Consider the following 22,874-nt stretch of genomic DNA (forward strand, 5'->3'; position numbering starts at 1 on the left):
GATTGCTGCTGCTCTCCGACGGCAGCATTTGATGTACATGCTCTCGATAGTGGGGAGGGCTAGTGGTGTCCCCAGACCAGACTCAGATGCAGCCGGTCGGCACACTTTCCACCACACATCTGTCGAAATTTTCCAGGGTTTCGAACATCATACCAAACCTCCGCAAACACAATCAATCACGCAATCAAGCCTCACCACACCTATTTTCATTTTATTTATTCTTTTTTTTCCAGATCTGGAAGCGAATGAGAAAGATAGCTTTTTTATTGCCCACCCCTGACCCATTTCAAAGGACATTTAAGAGTCGACCAAATGAATAGTTCTGGATTTCCAAAACAGCCAGAAGCAGAGAGATGGCAGATTTCTGTTGAGAGAGTTTTGTGAACACGATAGGATTTTACAACAATCCATTCGCTTTGTGGTCGTCATTAAAAAGACTCGAGTTTTCTTTTTGAAACAGGATATTATTTACAGAATTTAAATTCCACGGCTGCTTGGCTGGAAATGGACTGGTTGGCGCTGCATTTATCCAGTGAAAATACAAACTGCAGATGTTGGAAACTTAAATGAACAATGACTGACTGAGGGGAACCAGCAGGTCAGGCAGCATCCATGGAGAGAAACCATCAGTCATCATATCTGGGTGGAAGGCGAGTCCCTGATCAACTTCTGCTTGTTCACTCTGGATTACTGGTTCAGGAACTTAACCACTACCCCATCATGTATCGTTTCCTTAAATTGCACGCCTCCCCACACCCCCCAAAAAAAAAACAAATGTGAATTTCTAAAAACATTAAAAAAATTCCTCAAATCCAAGGCAGCAAAGAAATTCAGTTCTGGTCCCGTTTTTCGGTGTTTCATCACTGCATTTCCTCCAAGTCATTACGCTTTCATGAGGAACAGGGACGGTAGTGGGTGGGGGATGGAGTGGGATTTTTGAGAGGCAGGGCTGTGGGTTTGATTTCTCAGTTGACTTACACCCCGTGGTCAGGTGATTTCCTGGATTTTTTTTTTAGAGAAGTACAAGCTTCAAATTTGATCAGCTGGTAAAGCTCAAAATGTATTTGACTTGCCAAAGATGGGATTTGTTTTTAAAAATGTTCTTAAATGCAATATTTCTGCTGAAGGCTTAAAGTCACTTCAAAAAGTGCAAGTGGTTCTCTCCCTCCTCCCCCATTCTCAGATGTGCCCCCCAATTCAGTCCAGCTTTGAGAAAGGTGATTTACTTCCATGAATTTCTGCTGGTTGTATTGGAAGGCATCGAGGTGCCCATCAACCCACTGCACTTTTTCTTGTGGCTTTTATGAGACAAAAGGAATTATTTACGTGAAGGCATGCAAGTCACAATTTTAACTAGCAGGTCCATAAAAGGAGCTGAAACCAATTTCAGTGAAGGCTTGTGCCAAACAAGATTTTGTCAAAGACTCTAAATTTTTCTCAACCTCTCTCACTTCAAGGTTGCACCTCACCACCAAACTTCCCGTGCGTGCAGAGCAAATCTTTAGGACCAACAGCAAACTGTTCATTTTAAGATGACTACGTTCCAGATGCAAGGGAACTCGAACCTCCAGTCACAATCCAGCTGCAGTGTCCAGGTTTCGTTAGCACATGGCAAGGTTAAGATCTGAGCCATTCTTGATCCAGAAAGAAAAGGATGGCCTTCTCTGTTTTGATGAAGTTCTCACCCAGTGTAGCACATTATACAACAATAAATGAATCACGGTGAGAGCTACAATCAGAGACCACCCCTTTCATCTTAGCACCTATCTTGGATGATAAAATTCCCCACTATTTACAATGTGGGCGGGATTCAAAAAATTGTCTGGAAGTTCCCGGGCTGAGGTTTACAGGATGCAGTGATTGAGACTATCGGAAGGCACTTATAAGATACCACCACCATCATCTCTGCAAAATTCCCAAATTTGACTGGAATGAACTGAAGTTTTCACCCTCTTTGGTCTCACCAGCCAGATTCACGATGTAGAGCTCTGAAATAGGAAGCGATCGCTAGGCTTTTGGGAGGTCACTCACAGTATTCAAGTCTTCAATGCGCGTCTTCACGCCAGCAGCCATCTCTCGCCGTTCGTTGGCAGACTCAGGGCATGGGTAGACAGTGGCACGGAACCTGAGACAAACCAGAATGGAAATTAATAACGTTAGCTGTACCGAGCTGTTTCCGGCAACCCTTAGTTGCCCTGATTCTATTTTAACCGTCCCAAGTCACGAGTTGATTGAGATGGGCCACCTTAGATGCCAATCAAGTACAAAACTTACTTATGGCAGAGTCAAGGGGGCAGGGATGGCAGAATTCCTTCCCAGTGTCCAAGATGGGTTTTACAAAGGTGTTCTTTGGTCACCTTTACTGTTAAAAAATATTTTAATAATTCTGTTTGGATTTTTCTGTCAGGATGAGGCGTCGTATCCTTGAAACACAATATGGATCACCCCAGTGTTCTTTTGCTTACCCTGGATCACTGATAATAAATCTACGGACCAACATTTAAAAAAAAAAGACCGGGGAGAAATGGTGAGGTCAAGTGATTTCCTGGACCACTGACAGGCTTATTTTGGTGGGAAAATGTAAGAATTTGCTTTGTCATCAAATTTCCAACCTTGTTTTATTTATCTTCACTGCAGACCATCTATAGCAAGCTAAAGGACCACCTGTGGCTCAGAAAAAATTTAAAGTCAAAGTTCAGATTTATTGACAGAGTACGTAGATAAAATCGCATACAAGTTTGATATTCTTTTCCTGCAGGCCAGGCAGGATTCTAATTATTAGCAGTGCAAATAAAAGAACTCAAGATTGTGTAAACAAAAAAGAGAAATGTAAACAAGAAAGCAGTGGACACGAACAGAAAATAAATATTCAATAATAAAAATGTGCAGCGTAGAGTCCTTAAGTAAGTCTCCAATTGTTGTTGAGGAGTCTGAAGGTGCAGGGGTAACAACCATTCCTGAATCTGCTGGTGCGAGTCTTATGGCACCTGCACCTCTTTCCTGATGGCAGCAGCGAGAACAGAGCGCGTGCTGGGTGGTGTGGATCCTTGACGATTGCTGATGCTCTCTGACAGCAGCGTTCTATGTAGATGTTCTTGATAGTTGGGGGAAGGGGTGTTTGCCTGCGATGTATTGGGCGTTTCCACTATCTTTTGCAGGGCTTTCCACTCGGAGGTATTGGTGCCCTCAGATCAGGCCAGGATGCAGCTGGTCAGCACACTTCCCATGATACTTCTATAGAAGTTTTCCATGTCATACCAATCATCTGCAAATTCCTGGGTCCAGGAAAGGTTCTCCAAAATAGTGACCATCAGGAATCTAAATTTGCTCACCCTCTCCACCTCTGATTCCCCCAATGACCACGGGATTATATATCTCTGGTTTTCTTCTCTTGACGCCAATAATCAGCTCCTTGGTTTTGGTGACATTCTGTATGAGGTTGTTGTTATATATAACACCATTCAGCCAAGTTTTCAATCCCCTCCTGTTTGCTGACTCATTGCCCCTTTTTATGCATCCCACTGGTGTGGCATCATCATCAAATTTGTAGATGGTGTTATTGCTGTACAGAGCAGCACAGTCACAGCTGAAAAGCAAGTAGATCAGGGGGCTAAGAATGTAGCCCTGTGGTGCTCTGGTGCTGATAGAGATTGTGGAGGAGATATTCTTACCAATCCTCATTGATTGTGGTCTTGATGTGAGGAAATCCAGGATACACTGGGGTATTGAAGCCCAGGTCTTGGAGTTTGCTGATCAGTTTTCAGGGGAAGATGGTGTTGAATAGCAAAATGTAGTCGATAGAGAGCATTCTGATGTGTCTTTGCTTTGTAGGTGTTCCAGGGCTTTGTGTAGAGCCAGTGAGATGTAGACCTGTTGCTACAATAGGCGAACTGGAAGGTATCCATGTCGGCAATCAGACAGGAGCTGATGTTCTTCAACACCAGCCTCGAGAAACACAATCACTGCGGGATGAAAATGCCGCTGGTCAATTGCCCACTGATTAAAAGATACAGCTCTATTATTAATCAAGCTTCAACCCTTTGCTAACAATAAGCATTTTCATTCTTTTTTTAAATGTCTATTTATGAGCATATTCTACATTCTGATTTTAAATAGCAACATTTTCAATTGGTTAAGATAAGGTTTGTGTAAAATTTTTAAAAAGCTGTTCACACTGCACTTTCCTCACCACAAAGTGCCATAAATAAAAGGTGCTGTGATGCACCATCAATAATCACAAGAGACTGGAGTTGTGAAACTATCAGGCCTTTATTCGCCTCAGACTGAAACAGCCGTCAACTTCATTGACTGATCAAGGCAGAGTGGAATGGGGCTATGGGTAGGATCGCTCTCGGGCGGCATGTCCAGCCAATCATAACATAGCAATGGCTTACCACATGCTGCTAAACATTTTATTTTTCCAGTCCTTCTTATTCGACACAAGATTGCAGTTAAACCTTGTGATGCGCTATCAAGACACAAAACATAAAGTCTGTTCCACAGGCTTTATTCCACATAAACTTCCACAGAGCTGGCTGTGAGAATGCTGTGCTGGCTCTGAGACTGACCTCGAGGGGCCAGATCTAGCTTATATCCTGGATGGTGATTGGCAGCCGACCAGGTGGGGCTTGGTCCATTCAGGTCGGCTGATTGACAGACGACCAGGTGTTGCCTTGTCCTCCAGTGCTCTTCTGCAGGTACACAGGTTTCCCCCTGCAGTCGGCTAGTGGTATAGCACCACAAACCTGCTGAAGTACAAACAAGTGGAATCTCTTTTGCAATCTCTATCCACTTACTCTTCAAGAAACTGTGCTCAAGGCTCTCCCAATCTCCAGTTCTGAATTTAAAACCAGAAACTTTAAAGTAATTATTTGTATGTGCATTCTAAGATTGGCAAAGTTGCTACACAAACACTTAAAAATGTATAGATTTTACTGCAAACACCAAAATGTACGGGTGAAAAAGTGGAACAGTTAGTATAATGGTTAGTCCAACATTGTTACAGCAATAGCGACCAATATTCATATCCCACACTGTCTGTAAGGAGTTTGTATGTTCTCCTCGTGTCTGCCTGGGTTTCCTCCAGGTGCTCCAGTTCCCTCCCACCATTCAAAACATATCAGGGTTTCAGATCAAAAGTAAAAACACAATGCTGGAGAAACTCAGCAGGTTAACAACTGGGGGGCACGGGCTTGTGGGCAGGAAGAGCCTGTTACTGAGCTGCACGTCCTCATTTTAAATAGCCAGTTTAAACAAAAAAAAGATGAACTCAATGAGTCAGACTGGAACTGAGGAGGAGAAAGATTTATATTGTCATTTCAGGACGAGACCTTGCAACAGGACTGAAAGGGAAGATGGCCAGCATATGGCAGTACGAAGGGGGAATGGGTGAAATTCCCTCCTCCTCCTTGAAATGTGCTCTGACACCTATATAGACAATGGAGCCTTCACATTCATCTCCTCCATTATCTGCACCCTCTGCTGTCCAAGACACCCCTTCCCAGAAATTCTCTTGATCCTCATCTTTCACCCCACCAGGCTCTGCTTATCATTTCCACCAGCTTCAATGTGATCCCATTGTCAACTACATCTCCATTCTCCTCATGACACCCCGTCTGTTCACCCCTACTTCCCTGCGACACTCTTTCGTGCAACCATAGGTATAACACTTGTCCCTTCGTCTCCTCACTCGCCACCATGAATACTGTCCTCAGGTGAGGGGGAGACTTACCAGCATCTCCTCCATCAGGTCAACTACTCTATGTTAGAGAAATCAAGTGTTGACTAGGTGAACGCTGGAGCACTGCACTGTCCATAACAGTCATCTTGAGCTTCTAGTTGGATGCCATTTTAAAACTCCTTCCCACTCCCACACCAAACTGTCTGACCTCTGCTTTCTCCATTGCTACCAACACAAAAATAGGACAATAGTGTCACATTCCCATTGCAACCTAAGGGTATGAACTTTGCATTTTCCAATTTCAGGTAAACCTCAGCCCTCGATGCTCTCCTCCCACATATTCACTTGTCCACCTAGTTTTTCCTTGTTTGCCTTTTCCCATACTGCCCCCTTCACTTGGTCCCATCTACTCATACCCAATTCCTTATCTGGCTCCACTCATCAACCCCGAGTGCACCCCGCTGCCCAAGGCATACTGCTCATCATTCCTGTTCCCCCTCAATCCTGATTCAAGGTCTCAACCAGAAATATCAACTTGCACCCCTTGGCTCCACTCATGCTGCTTGACTAGTCAAGTTCTTCCAGTGTTTTATTTGTTCCACATCCCAGCATCTGCCATCTGGTTTACCTTCAAACCTGATTGGGAACCTAGCTTCGAGAAACAGCCTCACTCAATATTGTGTGCACGTGAACATTGTACTCTTGTGTACAACAACAATAAACTCATCATCAATAGGATACAATGCAAATGTTAATTATAGCTAGTGCCACTAAAAACATAAGAGTGGCAGTCAATAAGTAGCTGGCAGGAATGAAATGCCATAAATGCTTGAAGTAACAATAAATATTGGCAGTGCAAACTGAACAGAAGGAAGAGTTGTAGTTAAAATCTTAAGAGCTTGGGAGAAAATGTTGGAAGACACGCTCAGGGGAAGGGGGAAGTTGAAGCAGAACGAGAGTGCAGAAGAACAAACCAGCGTTGATAAAATGGTTTTTGTGATCTCAGTATATCCCAAAATGGCTCATGGTCTATTTATTGAAATGGTCAGAGTTGCAATTTCAGAGATGCTGCAGTTTCCCTGCAGCAAGATGTCACAAAGGTCAACCCATACTCTGGGCAGAATGTCCTTATCTTATACGAATACTACAAATCTTTTCCAAAGGCCAAGGGAAAGGGATTTTGCCTTCGAGGTATACATATGTGGTGGAACAGCATGTTTAGATGCCTACCCATCAAACAACGTCCTGGCCTTCAGATTTGCACTGGAAAAGTCAGGCCTAGATTGGGACGGAGCCACAGCAGAGACTTACAAGGCTCTCATATTGTGCCCTGGTTATAATAAAAAAATCATAGTGTAAGTAGCTTTTTTTTCTTATGCTCAGAGTGACCCAATTTTATGTAGCTGATAATGTACAACTTTTGTTTAAAATTAGAATACAAAATATTTTCAGATACACACATTAAAAAAAATACTGGTGGATGCAAAACCAAATGTGTATGAAGGGCACTTAAAGAACTGATGTACTGGGATTACTAGGGTCCCAGGTAGCTATTTCAGAACTGAAATTAGGAGTTCAGGGAATAAAGAGAACAATTGATTGAATGAAAGTATAATTAGTTGAACTTACAAATGCAAGTTGATAAAAAATGGTTATCTGTTGTAGAAACTTTGTGCAAGTTGTTAGTTTGTACAAATGTCTAAGCGTTTTGAAAAATGAGAGTATAAATGCAAAGGTATGTGTGCTGGTATCACCACTGTATGTACTGGCCTGGATCACCCCTTCCTTCCCTCTGACCCCTCCTAGAAGATTCCCTAATAAAGGTCCCAACCCAAGACCTTGACCACAGATCACTTCCTGCTCAGATCCAGGCCAGATGCTCTCTGAGCCCCAGCTAATGTCTAAGCTAATAAAAGCCTTTTGAATCCTCGTGGAGTAACTTGATTGCCCATCGGTATGTTTAAGATGCAGAATGATTTCTGACACATTGTTGTCCACAAACACTACCATAAACAAAAGTAAATGTCTTCAAATAGCTTTATCTCTAAATAACCTTTGCAAGCAGCAATACAAAATCTATAGACACTATACTGGTGGTGGAGGATGATACGTTTTTCTTTTTGGGACTACATTTAGTACAAGACTTAGTGCTCCTGGCGTCAGCACAATTGTTGATCTTTTAGACAGTAAAACTCCAAGAACCCACTGCCCAAAAGTTCACAAATTAGATGGTTCACCATTTCATATGGGCTCACCTGCTTCTTGAAATATGTGTGCACCTCAAAACAGGAAGGATGTGGAAGCTTTGGGCAGGGTGTGAAGGAGATTTACCAGGATGCTGCTTCGATTGGAAAACATGTTTTATGAGCCAATCCTACTGCTTTTCTCTTTGTAACAAACAAGGATGAAAGGTGACTTAATAGAGATCTACAAGATTAGAAGAGCCAGCATTTTTTTCCCGGGTTGATAGTAGCAAGTATCAGAGGACATTTATATAAGGTGACGGAGGAAAGTTCAGGGGAGATGTTAGGGGCAATTTTTTTGGGGGGGGGGAAGGTGGGGGGGAGGGGAGACAGAGTAATGGGTGCCTGGAATATGTTGCCTAGGGTGGTGGTGGAGGCAGGTATAATAGGGGCATTCAAGAGACTCAGACAGGCATATGGATGCAAGAAAAATACATGGTTATGGTTGTGACTGTGGTAGGTTTATATTGGTCAGCACAACATCATGCATTGAAGAGCCAGTGCAGTGCTGTAATGTCTTCTGTCTGTTTACTGCACTCCTGTGAAACTCAGCAGAGCCTTGCTCTGGTTCATTATACTGGAAAAATCAAACAACTTATAAAACAAGTGAAAGTGCATAATAGGGAGTATTAAATGAATAGCACCCGATTGTCCAAAAAAAATCTGCCAATCCAGCAAAGTTCTAAACATGCTGGACTAAAATGTTTTATAATAATTGATCCTTTATAAAAACCCCAAAATATTCATTCCAACTCCTTGGTTTCAATTGATCATTTTGAACCAATTTCAGAATAAAGAAAAATAATAAGAATCATCTGAAGAGCTAGCGACTCTCTATGCTGGGAGATTTTCCCAAACCCTGCCGAGCAGGTTGGGACATCGTGCTCATTGCACAAAAATGATCACCTCACCCATCACAGATCTTCTTCACTTTGTGTCTCAGCTGCTCGCCTTGGAAGAAGATGATGAATACGTTCTTCTGCACCTTCACAAGCTGGAAAACAAACATGTTGAAGGAGCCCAGAAATCAAGAAGCTTCTTCTCTTGTGCAATTGATCCCTTTTAGTCCAACCACGGTTGAATGCCACCCCGTATTGCAACTTGACCTGTTTTTGGTCATGCTGGCTGAGGAGAGTGGGAAAACACCTGATTCAAATTCTACCAAGGTATCTTTAATTTGAAGAAAGATGCCTCCTGCAATATGGATTCCCTCAGGACTGTCCAGCACTCACACACTGGGACTGGAAACACCTAGAGCCACAAACAAACCAAGTAGCTGCACTATAATTAGCAACTCTATCTTAAACAAAATCAGAAACAAAGCTAAACGTTACAAAAGTAATTAGAACTTGAAAGAGAAAAGCCTGGTTCATGTTTCCAAAAGAGACTTTCCAATTCTTTCAATGCCTTTGCTCGCTTGACTTTTCGTTTCTTCCTCTTCCTTTTACAGAATTTTTAACCACATAGGAGATCAATCAATTAATTTCATCTGTGTTGGATGAAGCAACTCAGCATCATCCTAGCTATGGCTAGATCACCATTCTTCTAGTAGTAGACATGCAGATACTGTTCTGATGTGATGAGGTTTTCTGCTTCTGCCAGCCTTTTAGGTCACAAACTAGGAACTGTCATCATCCTCTAGTGAAAACAATTTCCCTCATCTCCCACTGAGTCCTTTGGACCCCTCAGCTAAGGGAAAGATATCATCTCTAATTAATCTATCTAGGCTGTGCATAATTACATGGCTTAAATAGACTAAGTATTAATAAAACAGTTATTCAGTACCCTCTCAGCTTTCCTTGTTCCAACAAAAAAAAACAACTACCCCAACCAATCCAACCTTTCCTCTAAGCTATGTTTCAAACACCCCAAACAACCTTTCCCCTTTTGCAACAACTGTCCAAATGATTATGTTAAGAATTTAGGCCTAGAATTTGGATTGCCCTACAAGACCAGGAGCAAAAAATAAGCTATTCGGCCCATCGAGTCTGCCCCGCCTTTTAATCATGAGCTGATCCATTTTCCCACTCAGCCCCACTGCCAAGACTTCTCTCCATAACTTTTGACACCCTAGCTAATCAGGAACCTGTCATCTCTGCCTTAAATGCACTCCTTGGCCTGGCCTCCACAACCATCTGTGGCAACAAATTCCACAGATTTACCTCCCTCTGGCTAAAGAAATTCCTCCACATCTGTTCTAAGTGGACGCCCTTCAATCCTCAAGCAATGCCAATTTATCCGAGACTCTCTCACCAGGGAAACAACCTTTGAATGTCCACGCTCTCCATGCTTTATGAATCTGGCTCTGATCCTATGTAGCCCATCTTTTGCACAATGAAGCAAGAACAGTTTTTTATTCTCAACACTCTCAGACTATTGCACCTGCCAGCACTATCCTTACCATAACACTATTGGAAGTCCAAAGATCGATTTGCAAAACTGACATTTTTTTTGCATCTCTAGAATTGTTTAATAGATAACATATTATAGAAAATGTCATTCATTCATGGGTGCACAAAGGGAACTGTGGCATCCCCAATAAATTGCCAGAAGCAATTCAATGATCCCAGGCACTAAGGTCCTGAAGAAAGGTTGTTAGCAACAGAATGAGGCAATGGCATTTTTAACAATTGTGCCCACATAATCAGAGGTTATCACATTTCCTGTCATTCCAGCTTTCTAACCTTCCAGGCTTTCATTAAAACCAATTCTATGCTGTGATCAAAAGGATTATTCAAACACATCCACAAGAATTCCTTACTGTGCTTGGATCTTCCAAAGGAACTTCCATCTCTGACTGCTTCATGTATACGTTCCCTCTGCAAGCTCTCCAGAGCAGGCGTTCAAAGGCAGCCATCCTCTCCCTTCGAATCACACCAGCGATAAACCTGGAACATCCAGTGTAAAAAGAATGCCCGTGAGAATATTGGCCAGAGTTTGAATGAGAGCATTGCATACATCAAATTTGCCCCTGAAAATCAAAGGAACCCAGATCCTCGAATTCAGAGACAAACACAGAAAATAGTGGAATCGCTGAGTAATTCAGATGCGTATGAGAAGAGGGACAGATGTAATGGAGTTGAGCAGGAAAATCTGCAGCTGCTGGGTGAATGTACTGTGTTGGAGACTTTTTGCCAGAAACCTCAGTGGTAGAGGAATCCCTGGAACTTCTCTTCTGCATGCTTCAGTGCACATCAGCCCTCCAAAGCTTTGCTCGCTTGTCAGGCTCTTGGCACGTTCCTGCGTTTGCAACAGATGTTAGAATCTCCTGGTCATGCTACCCAAGGATGGATTGGTAACCAGCTCAATTTTCAAGCACATCAGGACAGATGAACAGCAGGTGGCTTCGGGCTAAGTGAGACTCCAGGAGAGAACAGGGTTTAGGTTTTATCCTGCAGCTCGCACCCTCTGGGCGCTTTTAGGATTGTGGCACATGGCTCTAGCCTCATACTCAGGCCAATGGTTTTTCTTGTAAATCACCTGTGAAATAAAGGAAAAGTCATAATCTGCCAGTATGAATACACTTGATCTGCTGAGTGTGGGGATTACTTTGATGCAGTGTTAAATTCACTAACAAGCAGTCTGCCAAGGGCAGCAAGGATTAAAGTGTAGAGCTTTATCTCATCAGGGCAGACTCAGATTGACACCACTGTACAACATAGAAATGCCTAACCATCTGTTGATGGGAAGCAGGAGTCTTGAGGACAGAGTTTCTGACAAGATCAAATCGTTCTGAGACACAAGTTGAAACTGGAAAATTAGGTCATGAGCAGCATGTTAAAATGTTCAAGTCCAGAACCCTTCATCTTAAAACAACTTTCTGTAAGAATCAGTTTCAGGGCTGGTGAAGTTAAACTGTTTGTGGACATTGTAAGCATGAATGATAGAGCCAGGGGAATTCAGGAGTTCCTTGATCAGGAGGACCACCCTCCAACACACAACACACATCTGTAGTAGAGAGAGTGAAGAGCATCAAGTTCCTTGGAGTCTACTTAACTAGTGACCTATCGTGGACGCGACATCTTCTCACCTCTCAGGAAGGGGCAACAGCGATTACATTTTACGAGAAGACTGAAGCGGGCAATGCTACCAGCCACCATTATGTCAACCTTGTACAGGAGCTCTAACAAGAATGTTCTGGCTGACTGCATCACAATGTGGTTCAGTTGCTGCAGAGAAATGGATCAAAGGTCAATCCACAGGACCATGAGAGAGGATCTCTGGAATGTCCCTCCCCTCTATTGACATGATCTATTGGGATCGTTGTCTGAAGAGGGCACGCAAAATCATTGAGGACCCCTTCCACCCTGCACACAGCATCTTTCAGCTGCTCCCGTTGGGAAAGAGAGACAGGAGTATCAGAACCAGCACCACTAGGCTGAGGAACTGCTTCTTCCCATGGGCAGTGAGAATTAGGGTCGGTGCCAGAGTGAGTGTTAGTGGGGGGCCTTGGGTAACTGCGTGGGGGTGCACTCTTCAGCTCTAAAACTTCCTCAGCTGTGGGGTGGGGGTGCTGGTGGTGTCTACCTGCCTCTGACGCACTTCCACTGCCCGTTAAATTTGGCGCCGTGGTATGACATCACAGGCATGTTGCACGCATTACAATGCAACTTCCCTTCTGACGACTCAAACGCAAGTATTCTTCCTTTCATATTTCTGTTTATTTCATTTAAATTCATTTAGAGAACAGGTAAATTTTAATGTTAAAACATATTTTAATGAAAAAAGTTTTGTGCTAAAGGCTTGGCCTGCGGGAGGGTGCGTCACCATGTGTGGTTGGGGGCGGGCAAAAGACCTTGGTTGGAGAATGCCCACCCCCCCCCACCCCACCCCCCCGGCACCAATGCTGGTGAGAATGCTGAACAACCAAAGGAACTGGTCACACTAACCATCTGAGACTCTTATTCATGAACATTATTTATTGATATACATGTATGAAGACTTGTCCTGCATATGTATTTTTTGTCTGCAGGTGTGTTACATCTGGTTGTGTGCCTGCATGTTTTGCTCTGAGAATCAGAGAACACTGTTTTGTCAGGTTGTACTTGTGTAATCAAATAAACTTGATTTGACATGGCTAGATTACATGCAATGCGTGTTACAAAACCACTGAAATGGAGTTGGTTTAGACAATTTCAATCCGTGTGAGAAGGGAAGGAAAAGAAACAGGGAAGCATTCTCCAGTGGCTGAGGCCAGCACTCACTCCAGAGTCAGGCAAGAAGAGGGGATCAGCAGTCACCATCTCCAAACCTATGGTGTCAGCGGGAAGACCAACCAGGCAAGATGTTCGGAGGTAACATATCGAGAAACAACTGTAATATTGCCCTTTTTATTTACAGTGTTAAATAGGGGGATGAAATGGATTGTGTCATGATCTCGCCTCATGTATCACTTAATGTTAATGTCACAAAAGTAATAGTCAAAACATAATGTCCAACCAGAGTTGGTAACTCTGGATTCCTGCTAGATGAAATCAGAATCAGGATTTACTGTCATGAATAAGTCATGAAATGTAGTGTTTGCAACAGCGTCACAGTGAAAATATTCATATTATAACCATCTTACAACAATAAATATATTTAATAAAACAATACTAGTGCACGAGAAGTAAGGCAGTGTCTTTGGTTCATTGATTAGTCAGGAATCTGATGGCAGCGGGAAAGAAGCTGTCCTTGTGCCGCTGAGTGCTCGTCTTTAGGCTCCTGAACCTTCTTCCCCGATGGTAGCAGAATGAATAGGGCATGGCCTGGGGTGGTAGGGGTCATTGAGGATAGAGGCTGCTTTTTTAAGATGTCACCTTATGCAGACGTCCTCAATGGAGTGGTCTGTGATGTTGCAGGCCTGAGATTTTGCGCCTCCATACCAGACAGTGATGAACCAGACAGAATGCTCTCCATGGTACACCTGTAGATGCTTTCAAGGGTCTTTGGAGACCTACAAAATCTCCTCGGTATAGCCACTGGTGAACTTTCTTTGTGATTGCATCAACCTGGAGGCTCCAGGACAGATCCTCAGAGATGTTGACACCCATGAATTTGAAGTTCTTGACTGTCTCCACTACTGAGCCCTTGATGGGGATTGGGTCGTGTACCCGTGACTTCCTCCTGAACTCCACAATCATCTCTTTGGTTTTGCTAGCGTTGAGCTCAAGGTTGTTGTTGTGACACCACTCAAAGAGCTGATCTATCTCCCTCTGTACGTTTCTTCATTGCCATTTGTGATTCTGCCAACAACTGTTGTGTCATTGGTAAATTTGTAGATAGCATTGGAATTGTGACTGGCCACACAGTCATGGGTGTATAATGAGCAGAGCAGTGGGCTAAGTATACATCCATGGGGTGTTGATAATCAGTGAGGAGGAGACTATGGTCTTCCAATGAGAAAGTCAAGGATCCAGTTGCAGAGGGGGTACAGAGACCTAGAGTTTGTAGCTTCTTGACCAGCACTGAAGGTATAATGGTACTGAAGGCTGATCTGAAGGGGTGTCTGAATTCGGACCTTTGCCACTTGTATCGTCTGCATTTCATTAAGAAGGTCCATCCCTATTGGAAAATGTCTTGACTTCATAAAAAAGCAACTGGAAATTCCATTATGGAAACGAGAAACTCCAGAGCTGAATGTTGCTGGATTTCATATGATAATAACAGGTGCACAACTTCAAAGTGACAGCACAAAATTTATTTAATGATCTGGTCTACTGCCAGGGGATAAATTACAAAACAACCAAGCTATCACAGCTATTCACTTACCCCAATCTGCCAGGTGCAATCACCGCAGTTGCAGACTGCAATTCCAATAGGTGCATGGTGTCTTCACTGAAGAAATCTTCAGTTAAATTTGCTTCAGTCTGCAAAAAAAAATCCTCTATTCACATTTTATGCAGGTCAATGTAATGCACCTTATGATGGTCCCTGGAATGAATAGGGGATTAAAGTTGAATGTTAAGATATCTCCTTTCAAGTGTGAGATGTAAAAATAAAGGTTCCACTATTGTCACGTAATACTACATTTAGAATGTAACATACATGAAATTCTTTAACGTTGTCTACCGAAAGGAAGAAAAAGAGTCGCCACTTTGTCCAACACCCCTCACAGAAATGAGGCCCCAGCGAGGAACGAACTCAGGACCCTGGTTTACAAGATCAGTGCTCTAACCAATAAGCTATTGGAGTCTTTGTCTTTGTTCTGTTGCCTCTCTGGAATTTATTGAATGTATGCATCTGTGCTTCTGCTGTTGTAAGTATCTCTTGCAAATGCACCTGAAATATGGATGGTGTTCTTTAACAGGCAGAATCATTAATCACCTGCTGACTGTACCTGTCGGGAATTAACAAGGATCACCAATGTTCTCAAATAATCAGTTAACTGTGCCAATTTTTCAAGCATTGAACACAGAATGAAAACTGATACCAGATTTTGTTTCAAGAGATGTTTTACTAATTGGCAACAGTGGGAAAGACTTCCATGTGATTTGGTAGTGAGACATCAGGAGGTAAAAATAAGCTGCATTTAGTTGCACCTTTGAAAATGTCACTGGGTACTTTACGGGACTGGAATGTTACAGACAGCAAGAAATCATCAAGGAAGATACTATGATGGGTAATCAAAGTTTAGTTAACTAGAAATAGCTGAGGAAAACTTATTCTTAAAAAGAGAAGGGGTTCAGAGGACAATTGTCATGGAAGAGAGATAAAGGTTGGGTGTAATTTGCCTTTCTAGATGGTCCAGTTCATTTTGATATGCATAGAACATTGCAACACAGAAAAGCAGACCATTTGGCCCTTCTAGTCTGTGCCAAAAAAATCATACTACTAGTCCCACTGACCTGCACCCATTCCATAACCTTCCAGACCTCTCCCATCCATGTATCTATCCAATTTATTCTTAAAACTTAAGTGTGAGCCCACATTTATCACGTCAGATGGCAGCTCATTCCAACACTCCCACCACTCTGAGTGAAAAGATTTCCCCTAATATTCCCTCTAAACCTTTCCCCTTTCACCTTAAAGCCATGTCCTCTTGTAGTTACCTTTCCTCATCTAAATGGAAAGAGCCTACTTGCATTTACTCTGTCTGTACCTCTCATAATTTTGTAAACCTCTATCAAATCTCCCCTCATTCATCTACACTTCGAAGAATAAAGTCCTAATCTGTTTAATCGTTCCCTGTAACTCAACTCCTGAAGACCCAGCAACATCCTAGTAAATCTCTGCCCTCTTTCAATCTTACTGATATCCTTCCTGTAGTTTGGCGACCAGAAATGCACACAATACTCCAAATTTGGCCTGACCAATGCCTTATACCACCTCACCATAACATCCCAACTCCTGTACTCAGTCCTTTGATTTCTGAAGGCCAAGATGCCAAAAGCTTTCTTCACAACCCTGTCTACCTGTGATGCCATTTTCAGGGAATTATGCATCTGCATTCCCAGATCCCCTTGTTCCTCTGTACTCCTCAGTGCCCTACCATTTACTGTTTCTGTCTACCATGGTTTGTCCTTCCAAAATGCAACACCTCACAATTGTCTGCATTAAATTCCATCTGCCATTTTCTGGCCCATTTTTACAGTTAGTCCAGATCCCTCTGCAAGCTTTGAAAGCCTTCCTCGCTGCTCACGACACCTGTCATTGGCCATCCCTAATTGCCCTTGAGAAGACAATGGTGAGATACCCTCTCAATCCACTGTTTCCCTTGTGCCACTGGGTTGCGAATTCCAAGATTTTGACTCATGACAACGGAAGCGCAGTCAGGATGCTGCGCAACGAAGAAGGCACGCATGTGCATAAGACTGTCTTCTGAATGGCAAAGTTCACAAATGTGAGAGCTGCTTTTGAAGATGATTCAGCAAGTTGAGGCCCTGTATCTTGCAGATGACACACTGTACATTCACACCACTGAGGGTGGATACTTCAAGAATTTTTACATTATTTTATCCTTTGATTTCTTACTATCATCCAGACCAAGATTAATAAGTACAAAACATTTCCATCCTTTCTATTCCAGAGCGTACATTTGCTTACAATTACCTCAAAGAAATCCTGCGTTTTCTTCAACAAATGTTTGAGCTCAGTGAGTTCAAGAAAGTTCTGTTTGAGCGTCTGCTGGTTCTGGTTCACCTCCCTCAAATCGTGTTCCAGCTTTTCCAGAACCACCTGTTGAAAGGTAAAGTACACTCCCAGTTAATGGTCACTTACACAAGTGAAGCATCCAAAGGAGATATTTCATCCCAAAGCATTGCAGAAGTATCATGGCAGGAAGCCATTGCTTCCAAGTCAGTTCTAAGACTTCACTGAGGCTACTGTGATCATCATATTGGATGTGGCCCAATGATCCTCTGTGGTCTCCAGCCGAGGGGTAAGATGGACCAGCAAATAAGCCTTCATAGGTCATATCTCAAAGCAGAACCCCATTGTCAAAGGCTTTTGAAGCAGTTCTTGGATACAATACTCAAAATTATTAAATTAAATAATTAAAGATAAAATTAAAATCTTAATTTAAATATGGGTACATTAAACTGATTAATTAAAAGGTTTTGAAATGAAATGAGGCACTGTTATCCGCAGTGTTAGAACCCATCCAAATATAAAATAGATCAGATGCCTTCAACAAGCTCTACCTCTGAACCAGACACTGGCATCTGATGCATAACACCCCGTGCGTACACAAGTTGGAAAAAGTCGTGATATTGGAAAAATAATGGCAGCACTGGCGGATTTACTGTAATGACCGCTCTGTTGGTGGCATGAACCATGGGGAGCAGAGATACAGCGTTGCTCTATGGAGTCCATCAGCCCAGTCCAACTGCAGTCAGCTCCGTAAAGGTTTTGAACAGCCCATTAAAGGAGCTAACTGCAATGAGAGTGCTAGTAGTCCTCCTGACCACTAGAGGGACCCAGTGACAGTTTATTGCAGCTCAGAGATTCAAGATGGATGCATCTCCACAGTCATGAATGAGTTCTATAGCTAATAAAATATAGTTGTTTTAAAAAAACCCCAAGTTTATTTATTACAACAAAAGAAACATCACACTGATGATAGTTTTATTTAAAATCCCACGACTGTGGGGTCTGGACCAAAGATGGTAGTGTCTATATCAGCAGCAGCCACGAGGGGTTGCATACTCAAAGGAAGTGGAGGACTGGCACAGGACACCAGAAAACAGGAACACCCCTCCCCATCAGAGGAAGGTGGATAGAGGAGATGACCCACGGATTGGTGACCATGGTGTGGATTGATGAGAGGTTTCATGGCTGAAGGAACCATGCAGGCTGCTGGTGACTCTAGCCGAGGAACCCATGGAAGCTGCTGGAGACTGCAGTCAGGGGTCTCAAAGCAGGTTGTGGACTGCTGCTCAAAAGTGGCTCAGAGGTTCCATCATTTTTATAGTGATGGTATCAGAGGTTCGAATCTGGAGCTCAGGTTGCAGATGGTTTGCACTGGACTCTGTGTGACTGGAGGCAAATCCATGGACACTCAATGACTCTGGGGGGCCTCTCTTTTCTCTCTCTGTAAGACACACTTCAGGCAATTTCTGCCAATGGCGAACCTGTCTGCCTTACAGCAGGCAAAAGCAATTTTGTATAATATGACACTTTTTATTAATGACAAATTGAATTTTGATCTTGAAGGTTTAGAACTATGGCTCATCTCTCAGTTCTTCTCTCTCCCTGTATCCCTTAATGTTTTATTTAAATCTTCAGTCAATTTCCTTTTAAAACTAGTGGAGGAAGAGGGTTTCTAAGAGAAGTTTGGTCTGTTTGTGCTGTGCTGTGTAATGGAGAAACAGTTCTGACAATCAGCTCACTTAAATAGGCTAGTCCAGCACTGGAGGCCGATGGAAGGCAGAAGATCATAGAAGATGACAGAATGGAGGTGATCTTTTCTGGGATTGACCAAGATCCAATTGAGAAAATTAACACCAGTCTTCGGAAGTGATCTTACAAAGATTGAAGATGAAGTGCAAAATCAAGCTGCATTGTCAGGTGAAATAAAATCATTGCTGTATGAAGCCAAGGGATTGGGAAAACCTCATTAAAAAATATACACGATATTGATGAAGCCCGAGTCTTTCTATCATTGAATAGGGACAAGGCACGCACCAGCAATGCAAATGGTTACAAATATATAGAAGCAAGGAGAATTGTCTTGGCAAAAGTACAGTTTAACAGGTAGCTCATATACAGGGAAAATTCCGTGCTTGGGGAAATATAGATAGCAACCATCCCAAAATGAACATTATATTCTGACATTATATGTTTGTCATATATCTGGAAAGCAGTTGCCCTAAAGATCTGCAGGTGCTCAAAGGCCCTGTGCCTTCAAATTGTAGGAAAGGTCGAGCCTATGAACCAATTTTAATGAAGGACAGGCAAACATTTATTTAGTGCCTTTTACAAGATATCTTGAAGCATTTTCTAAAAAAATGCAATTCTCTTTCAAATGTCATGCAAGAATTACCCACAATTGTGGTATAGACCAGATGACTGGCTCGAGTTACGTCGGAGAGGGATAAGTTTTGGCCAGGTCACCATCACTTATCATGGGATTTTTATAGTGTTACGGGTTATATTAGTATGGTTAGGGATAAATATGTCTTTAAAATAGATAGATTGTGGGGGTTTAGTGTAGGTCACTTCATTAACAGACACATTTTACAAAAGACATCTCATTTAAAATGCAAGAGCTTTGCTGAAGCTGGACATTGAGGCTCCAGTTGACTTTGCAGAAGGAATGAGGAATGCTGTATGGGCAATACAAAGTCCAGGCTCAGAAGTGTGAGAGATGGGAAAACTGATCTAAAATTATGAACATGAAGGAAACTAAAATTCATACATCAGTTAATGGCTGTAACCAGTACAAACAGGATGAGCTTGGGGATTAGGATGCAGGAAAGCAGAGTCAGCACGATTAACATAAGAATCTTCTACTCTTTGTGACAAGAGCTACCATAAGACTAAGATAAGGAGTGGTAAGGAACAATAGAATGTAGGAAGTTGAGGTAGTCTGGATCAGATAAGGGTCTCCTAGCCCTGGACAGAAGTACCAAGTCCTACATATCTAATTAGCTAACCTTACACAGATTTATACATATTAAATTAGCCAACCCTAGACAGGATGAGCCAACTCTGCATACCAAGAGACTGTAGCCCCGAGAATCAGGAAGGTGTGAATAAGGACAATAACATGAAGGGACACCGACAGGATACCCCCTGGTCCTCCAAGTATACTGAAATTGCACGTAGGCAGGAAGGATTGCCTAATGCCAAACCTCTCCAGCAGGAGGCAGAAGAATGTAAGGGGGAGGGTATTCCTATACTGAAATCAACTGTATAAAAGTTGGGTGAGCCCCAGTGTATGTGTGTATTCCCAGGGTAAGGGGAAGCACCCAACTTTGCATTGTTGCTTTAATAAATGTTCTTTGTTCTCAATTTTTGTCTCGAGCAATTTCTTTAAAGGTACTTCTATTTCTAACAGAAGTACTGATAAGATCTTTCAAAAATTGGGTTTGGAGCCTTGGGAGAGGTTTTTGGTTCTTACAAGCAGAGGGAGGTAAAAACATACAGGATTCTACTATCACAGAGAGAGAGAGAGAGAGAGAGAGAGAGAGAGAGAGAGAGAGAGAGAGAGAGAGAGAGAGAGAGAGAAAGTTCTACAGTACCTGTTGAGGCTGCAACATGGCAAGCTTGTTGAAAAACCCCATTTTAAAGGTGGCTGTGAGTTCTGAGTTTAGCCTGTTCAAAGCCGTTGTAGTTCTTACAAGAGAAAATGGCTGGCTAGAGTGTATCTCCTGAAATAAGGGAAACAAGAGGAACTCTATGTTGACCTGGAAGAAGAAGTTATCATTTGGAAAACCCATGATGGGGCAAGTTTCTTCGGTAAATCACTGAAGTGACTGATTGGAGGGAAATCAGTTTGTGTGTGTCCAACGAGCAACAAATTTCTCTCTGAAAACTGACAAGAACCTTCCTGAGTGGTAACCATTTAACTTTAAGCACCAGAGCCTGGTGAAGATTCATAAATGTTAAATTCTGGGCATAGTATAAGAATTGCCTGATACCAGTGAACTTGGAGAAGTGAGAAGTGAATGACTGGACTGTGAAACAAAGAACTTTCCTGAACATATACACATTACATACATGTGCACTTCAAATTAGAAAGGGGTTAAGTTAGGCTAAGTTAATAGTAATAAGTTAAAGATTGATCTTGTTATTAAGTTTAAAGAAAATTAAAAACAACTTTTGTTTAAGTAACCATTGTCTTGGTGAATTTCTATTGCTGCTGGGTTTTGGAGTCCTCTGGGCACCTGGATTTAACATCACATATGAAATGCTATTTTCGGGATGACTATCACCCAGGAATACCAAAAGCTACATGCTATAAAATTAGTTCAAATTTCCAAGATCAAAACCACACATCTTCCGTTGAATTATTTACTCTGCTCTCACTTATGCTCCCTGGGGTTGAGGGAAGAAAGAATGTTCATCAAAAGGATTAAATAAGGGAGTGAGAGATGAGATGAAAAACCGGAATCATTCCCAAATTGGAAAGATGGGCTTCATTGGAAGCAAGAGAATAGAGAAAACAAAGAGGCTGGAATAGAAAATGATTCAAGGGCATAAAAGCACACTGGAGCCTAGCTAATATTAAATTTTTTGAAAAAGGTTTAGACATACAGCATAGTATGGCCCATGAGCCCAAGCTGCCTAATTACACTCAATTGATCAACAACCCCGGTACGTTTTGAAGGGTGGGAAGAAAGTGGAGGACCCATAGGAAACCCACACAGTCTCGGACAACATACAAATTCCTTCGAGTCAGCACCGGATTCAAACACTAGTAGCTGGTGCAGTAACTGTATTGTGCTCACCGCTCCACGAACCATGCTGCCTACACAAACTGTGCCAAATAGGTAGGCTGTAATGATTGCAGATGAGGGATAAATAAGCTTATAGGAATATAATAAAATAGAAGTCTGCAGCATGTTGAATGTTTCATTCAAATAAGAGAGTACATGTTAGAGCAGCCAAGATTCAGACAGTGCATATTCAATCCAAATGCATTGCTCCTCAAATAAAGTATCGACTTCTAGTCACCAGAATTGACAAAACAGAGAAGAGACATTCTACATTCAAGTTTTTTAAAGCAAAGAGTGATCAACATTTAGATCTACAAACAGAGCAGTGTGGACTTCCATCTTTAACAGTTGGAATCAACAATTGAGATGTTCTTCCTGGGTGAATGAAGAAAATATGCACAGTGAACAAAACAAAATGACATTTTCACCACCCCTCAATGGTGATCATGATAATGGTGGTCATTAAAAACCTCTTTAAATAACATTTTGCAGCTTTATTTAATCAAACTAAGATATTATCTGGATGGTCACCATTTAAACGAATGGTCATATTAATTCAGTCAGAATGAATATCTTACCAAAATTTTTATATTTATTTCAGTCATTACCAATATTTATCCCTAAATCTTTTTTGTTTTGATGCACTGGAATCATTTATTGTGTCATATATACGTGGCAAGGGATGAAAGCGCTATTAAATAAAATTTATCTTCGGAATACAAGAAATGACAGAGGTTTGTCATTACCCAATTTTATTCCATTATTGGGCAATAAATACAAGAAATATATTCTTGTTGTTACAATTTGATAAAATAGACAACCGTCCTAACTGGGTTGAAATCTTTTAAAAATACTTCTACGTGGGAAGTTTCAGGCTCATTCTTCCTTTTCTATTCCTAAGAATTTCTGTTCAAATCAGGAATTTTCTTTGGATTTTTTGTTCACTCGTCTGATTCTGTCTGCTCACCTTTTCCAGTCCTCCATTTTAGAGGCAGGTTATGAAGAATGTAATCAGCTAGGAATTAAAAGCTTTAAAGACCTTTTTATTCAACAAAATTTTGTATCTTTAGAACAATTGATGGCAGAATTTAC

At 42.0% G+C, this 22,874-nt stretch overlaps 1 protein-coding gene across 5 annotated transcripts in view; it reads right to left on the reverse strand.

The window, feature by feature from the left end:
• The window catches only part of LOC138745822 (V-type proton ATPase 116 kDa subunit a 4-like), an 81,772-nt gene that overhangs the window by 31,766 nt on the left and 27,132 nt on the right, over positions 1–22,874 (reverse strand). For all 5 annotated transcript variants that reach the window (XM_069903167.1, XM_069903166.1, XM_069903165.1 and 2 more), the window contains 5 exons: positions 16,954–17,079; positions 14,674–14,771; positions 10,685–10,811; positions 8,835–8,917; positions 2,032–2,125 (listed from right to left, as the gene is read on the reverse strand). In XM_069903167.1, the coding sequence (XP_069759268.1) occupies positions 2,032–2,125; positions 8,835–8,917; positions 10,685–10,811; positions 14,674–14,771; positions 16,954–17,079 (528 nt within the window). The remainder of the gene's footprint in view (positions 1–2,031; positions 2,126–8,834; positions 8,918–10,684; positions 10,812–14,673; positions 14,772–16,953; positions 17,080–22,874) is intronic.

This window comes from Narcine bancroftii, chromosome 11, assembly GCF_036971445.1.
Source record: "Narcine bancroftii isolate sNarBan1 chromosome 11, sNarBan1.hap1, whole genome shotgun sequence".
In the NCBI taxonomy this organism is placed as follows: Eukaryota; Metazoa; Chordata; class Chondrichthyes; order Torpediniformes; family Narcinidae; genus Narcine; species Narcine bancroftii.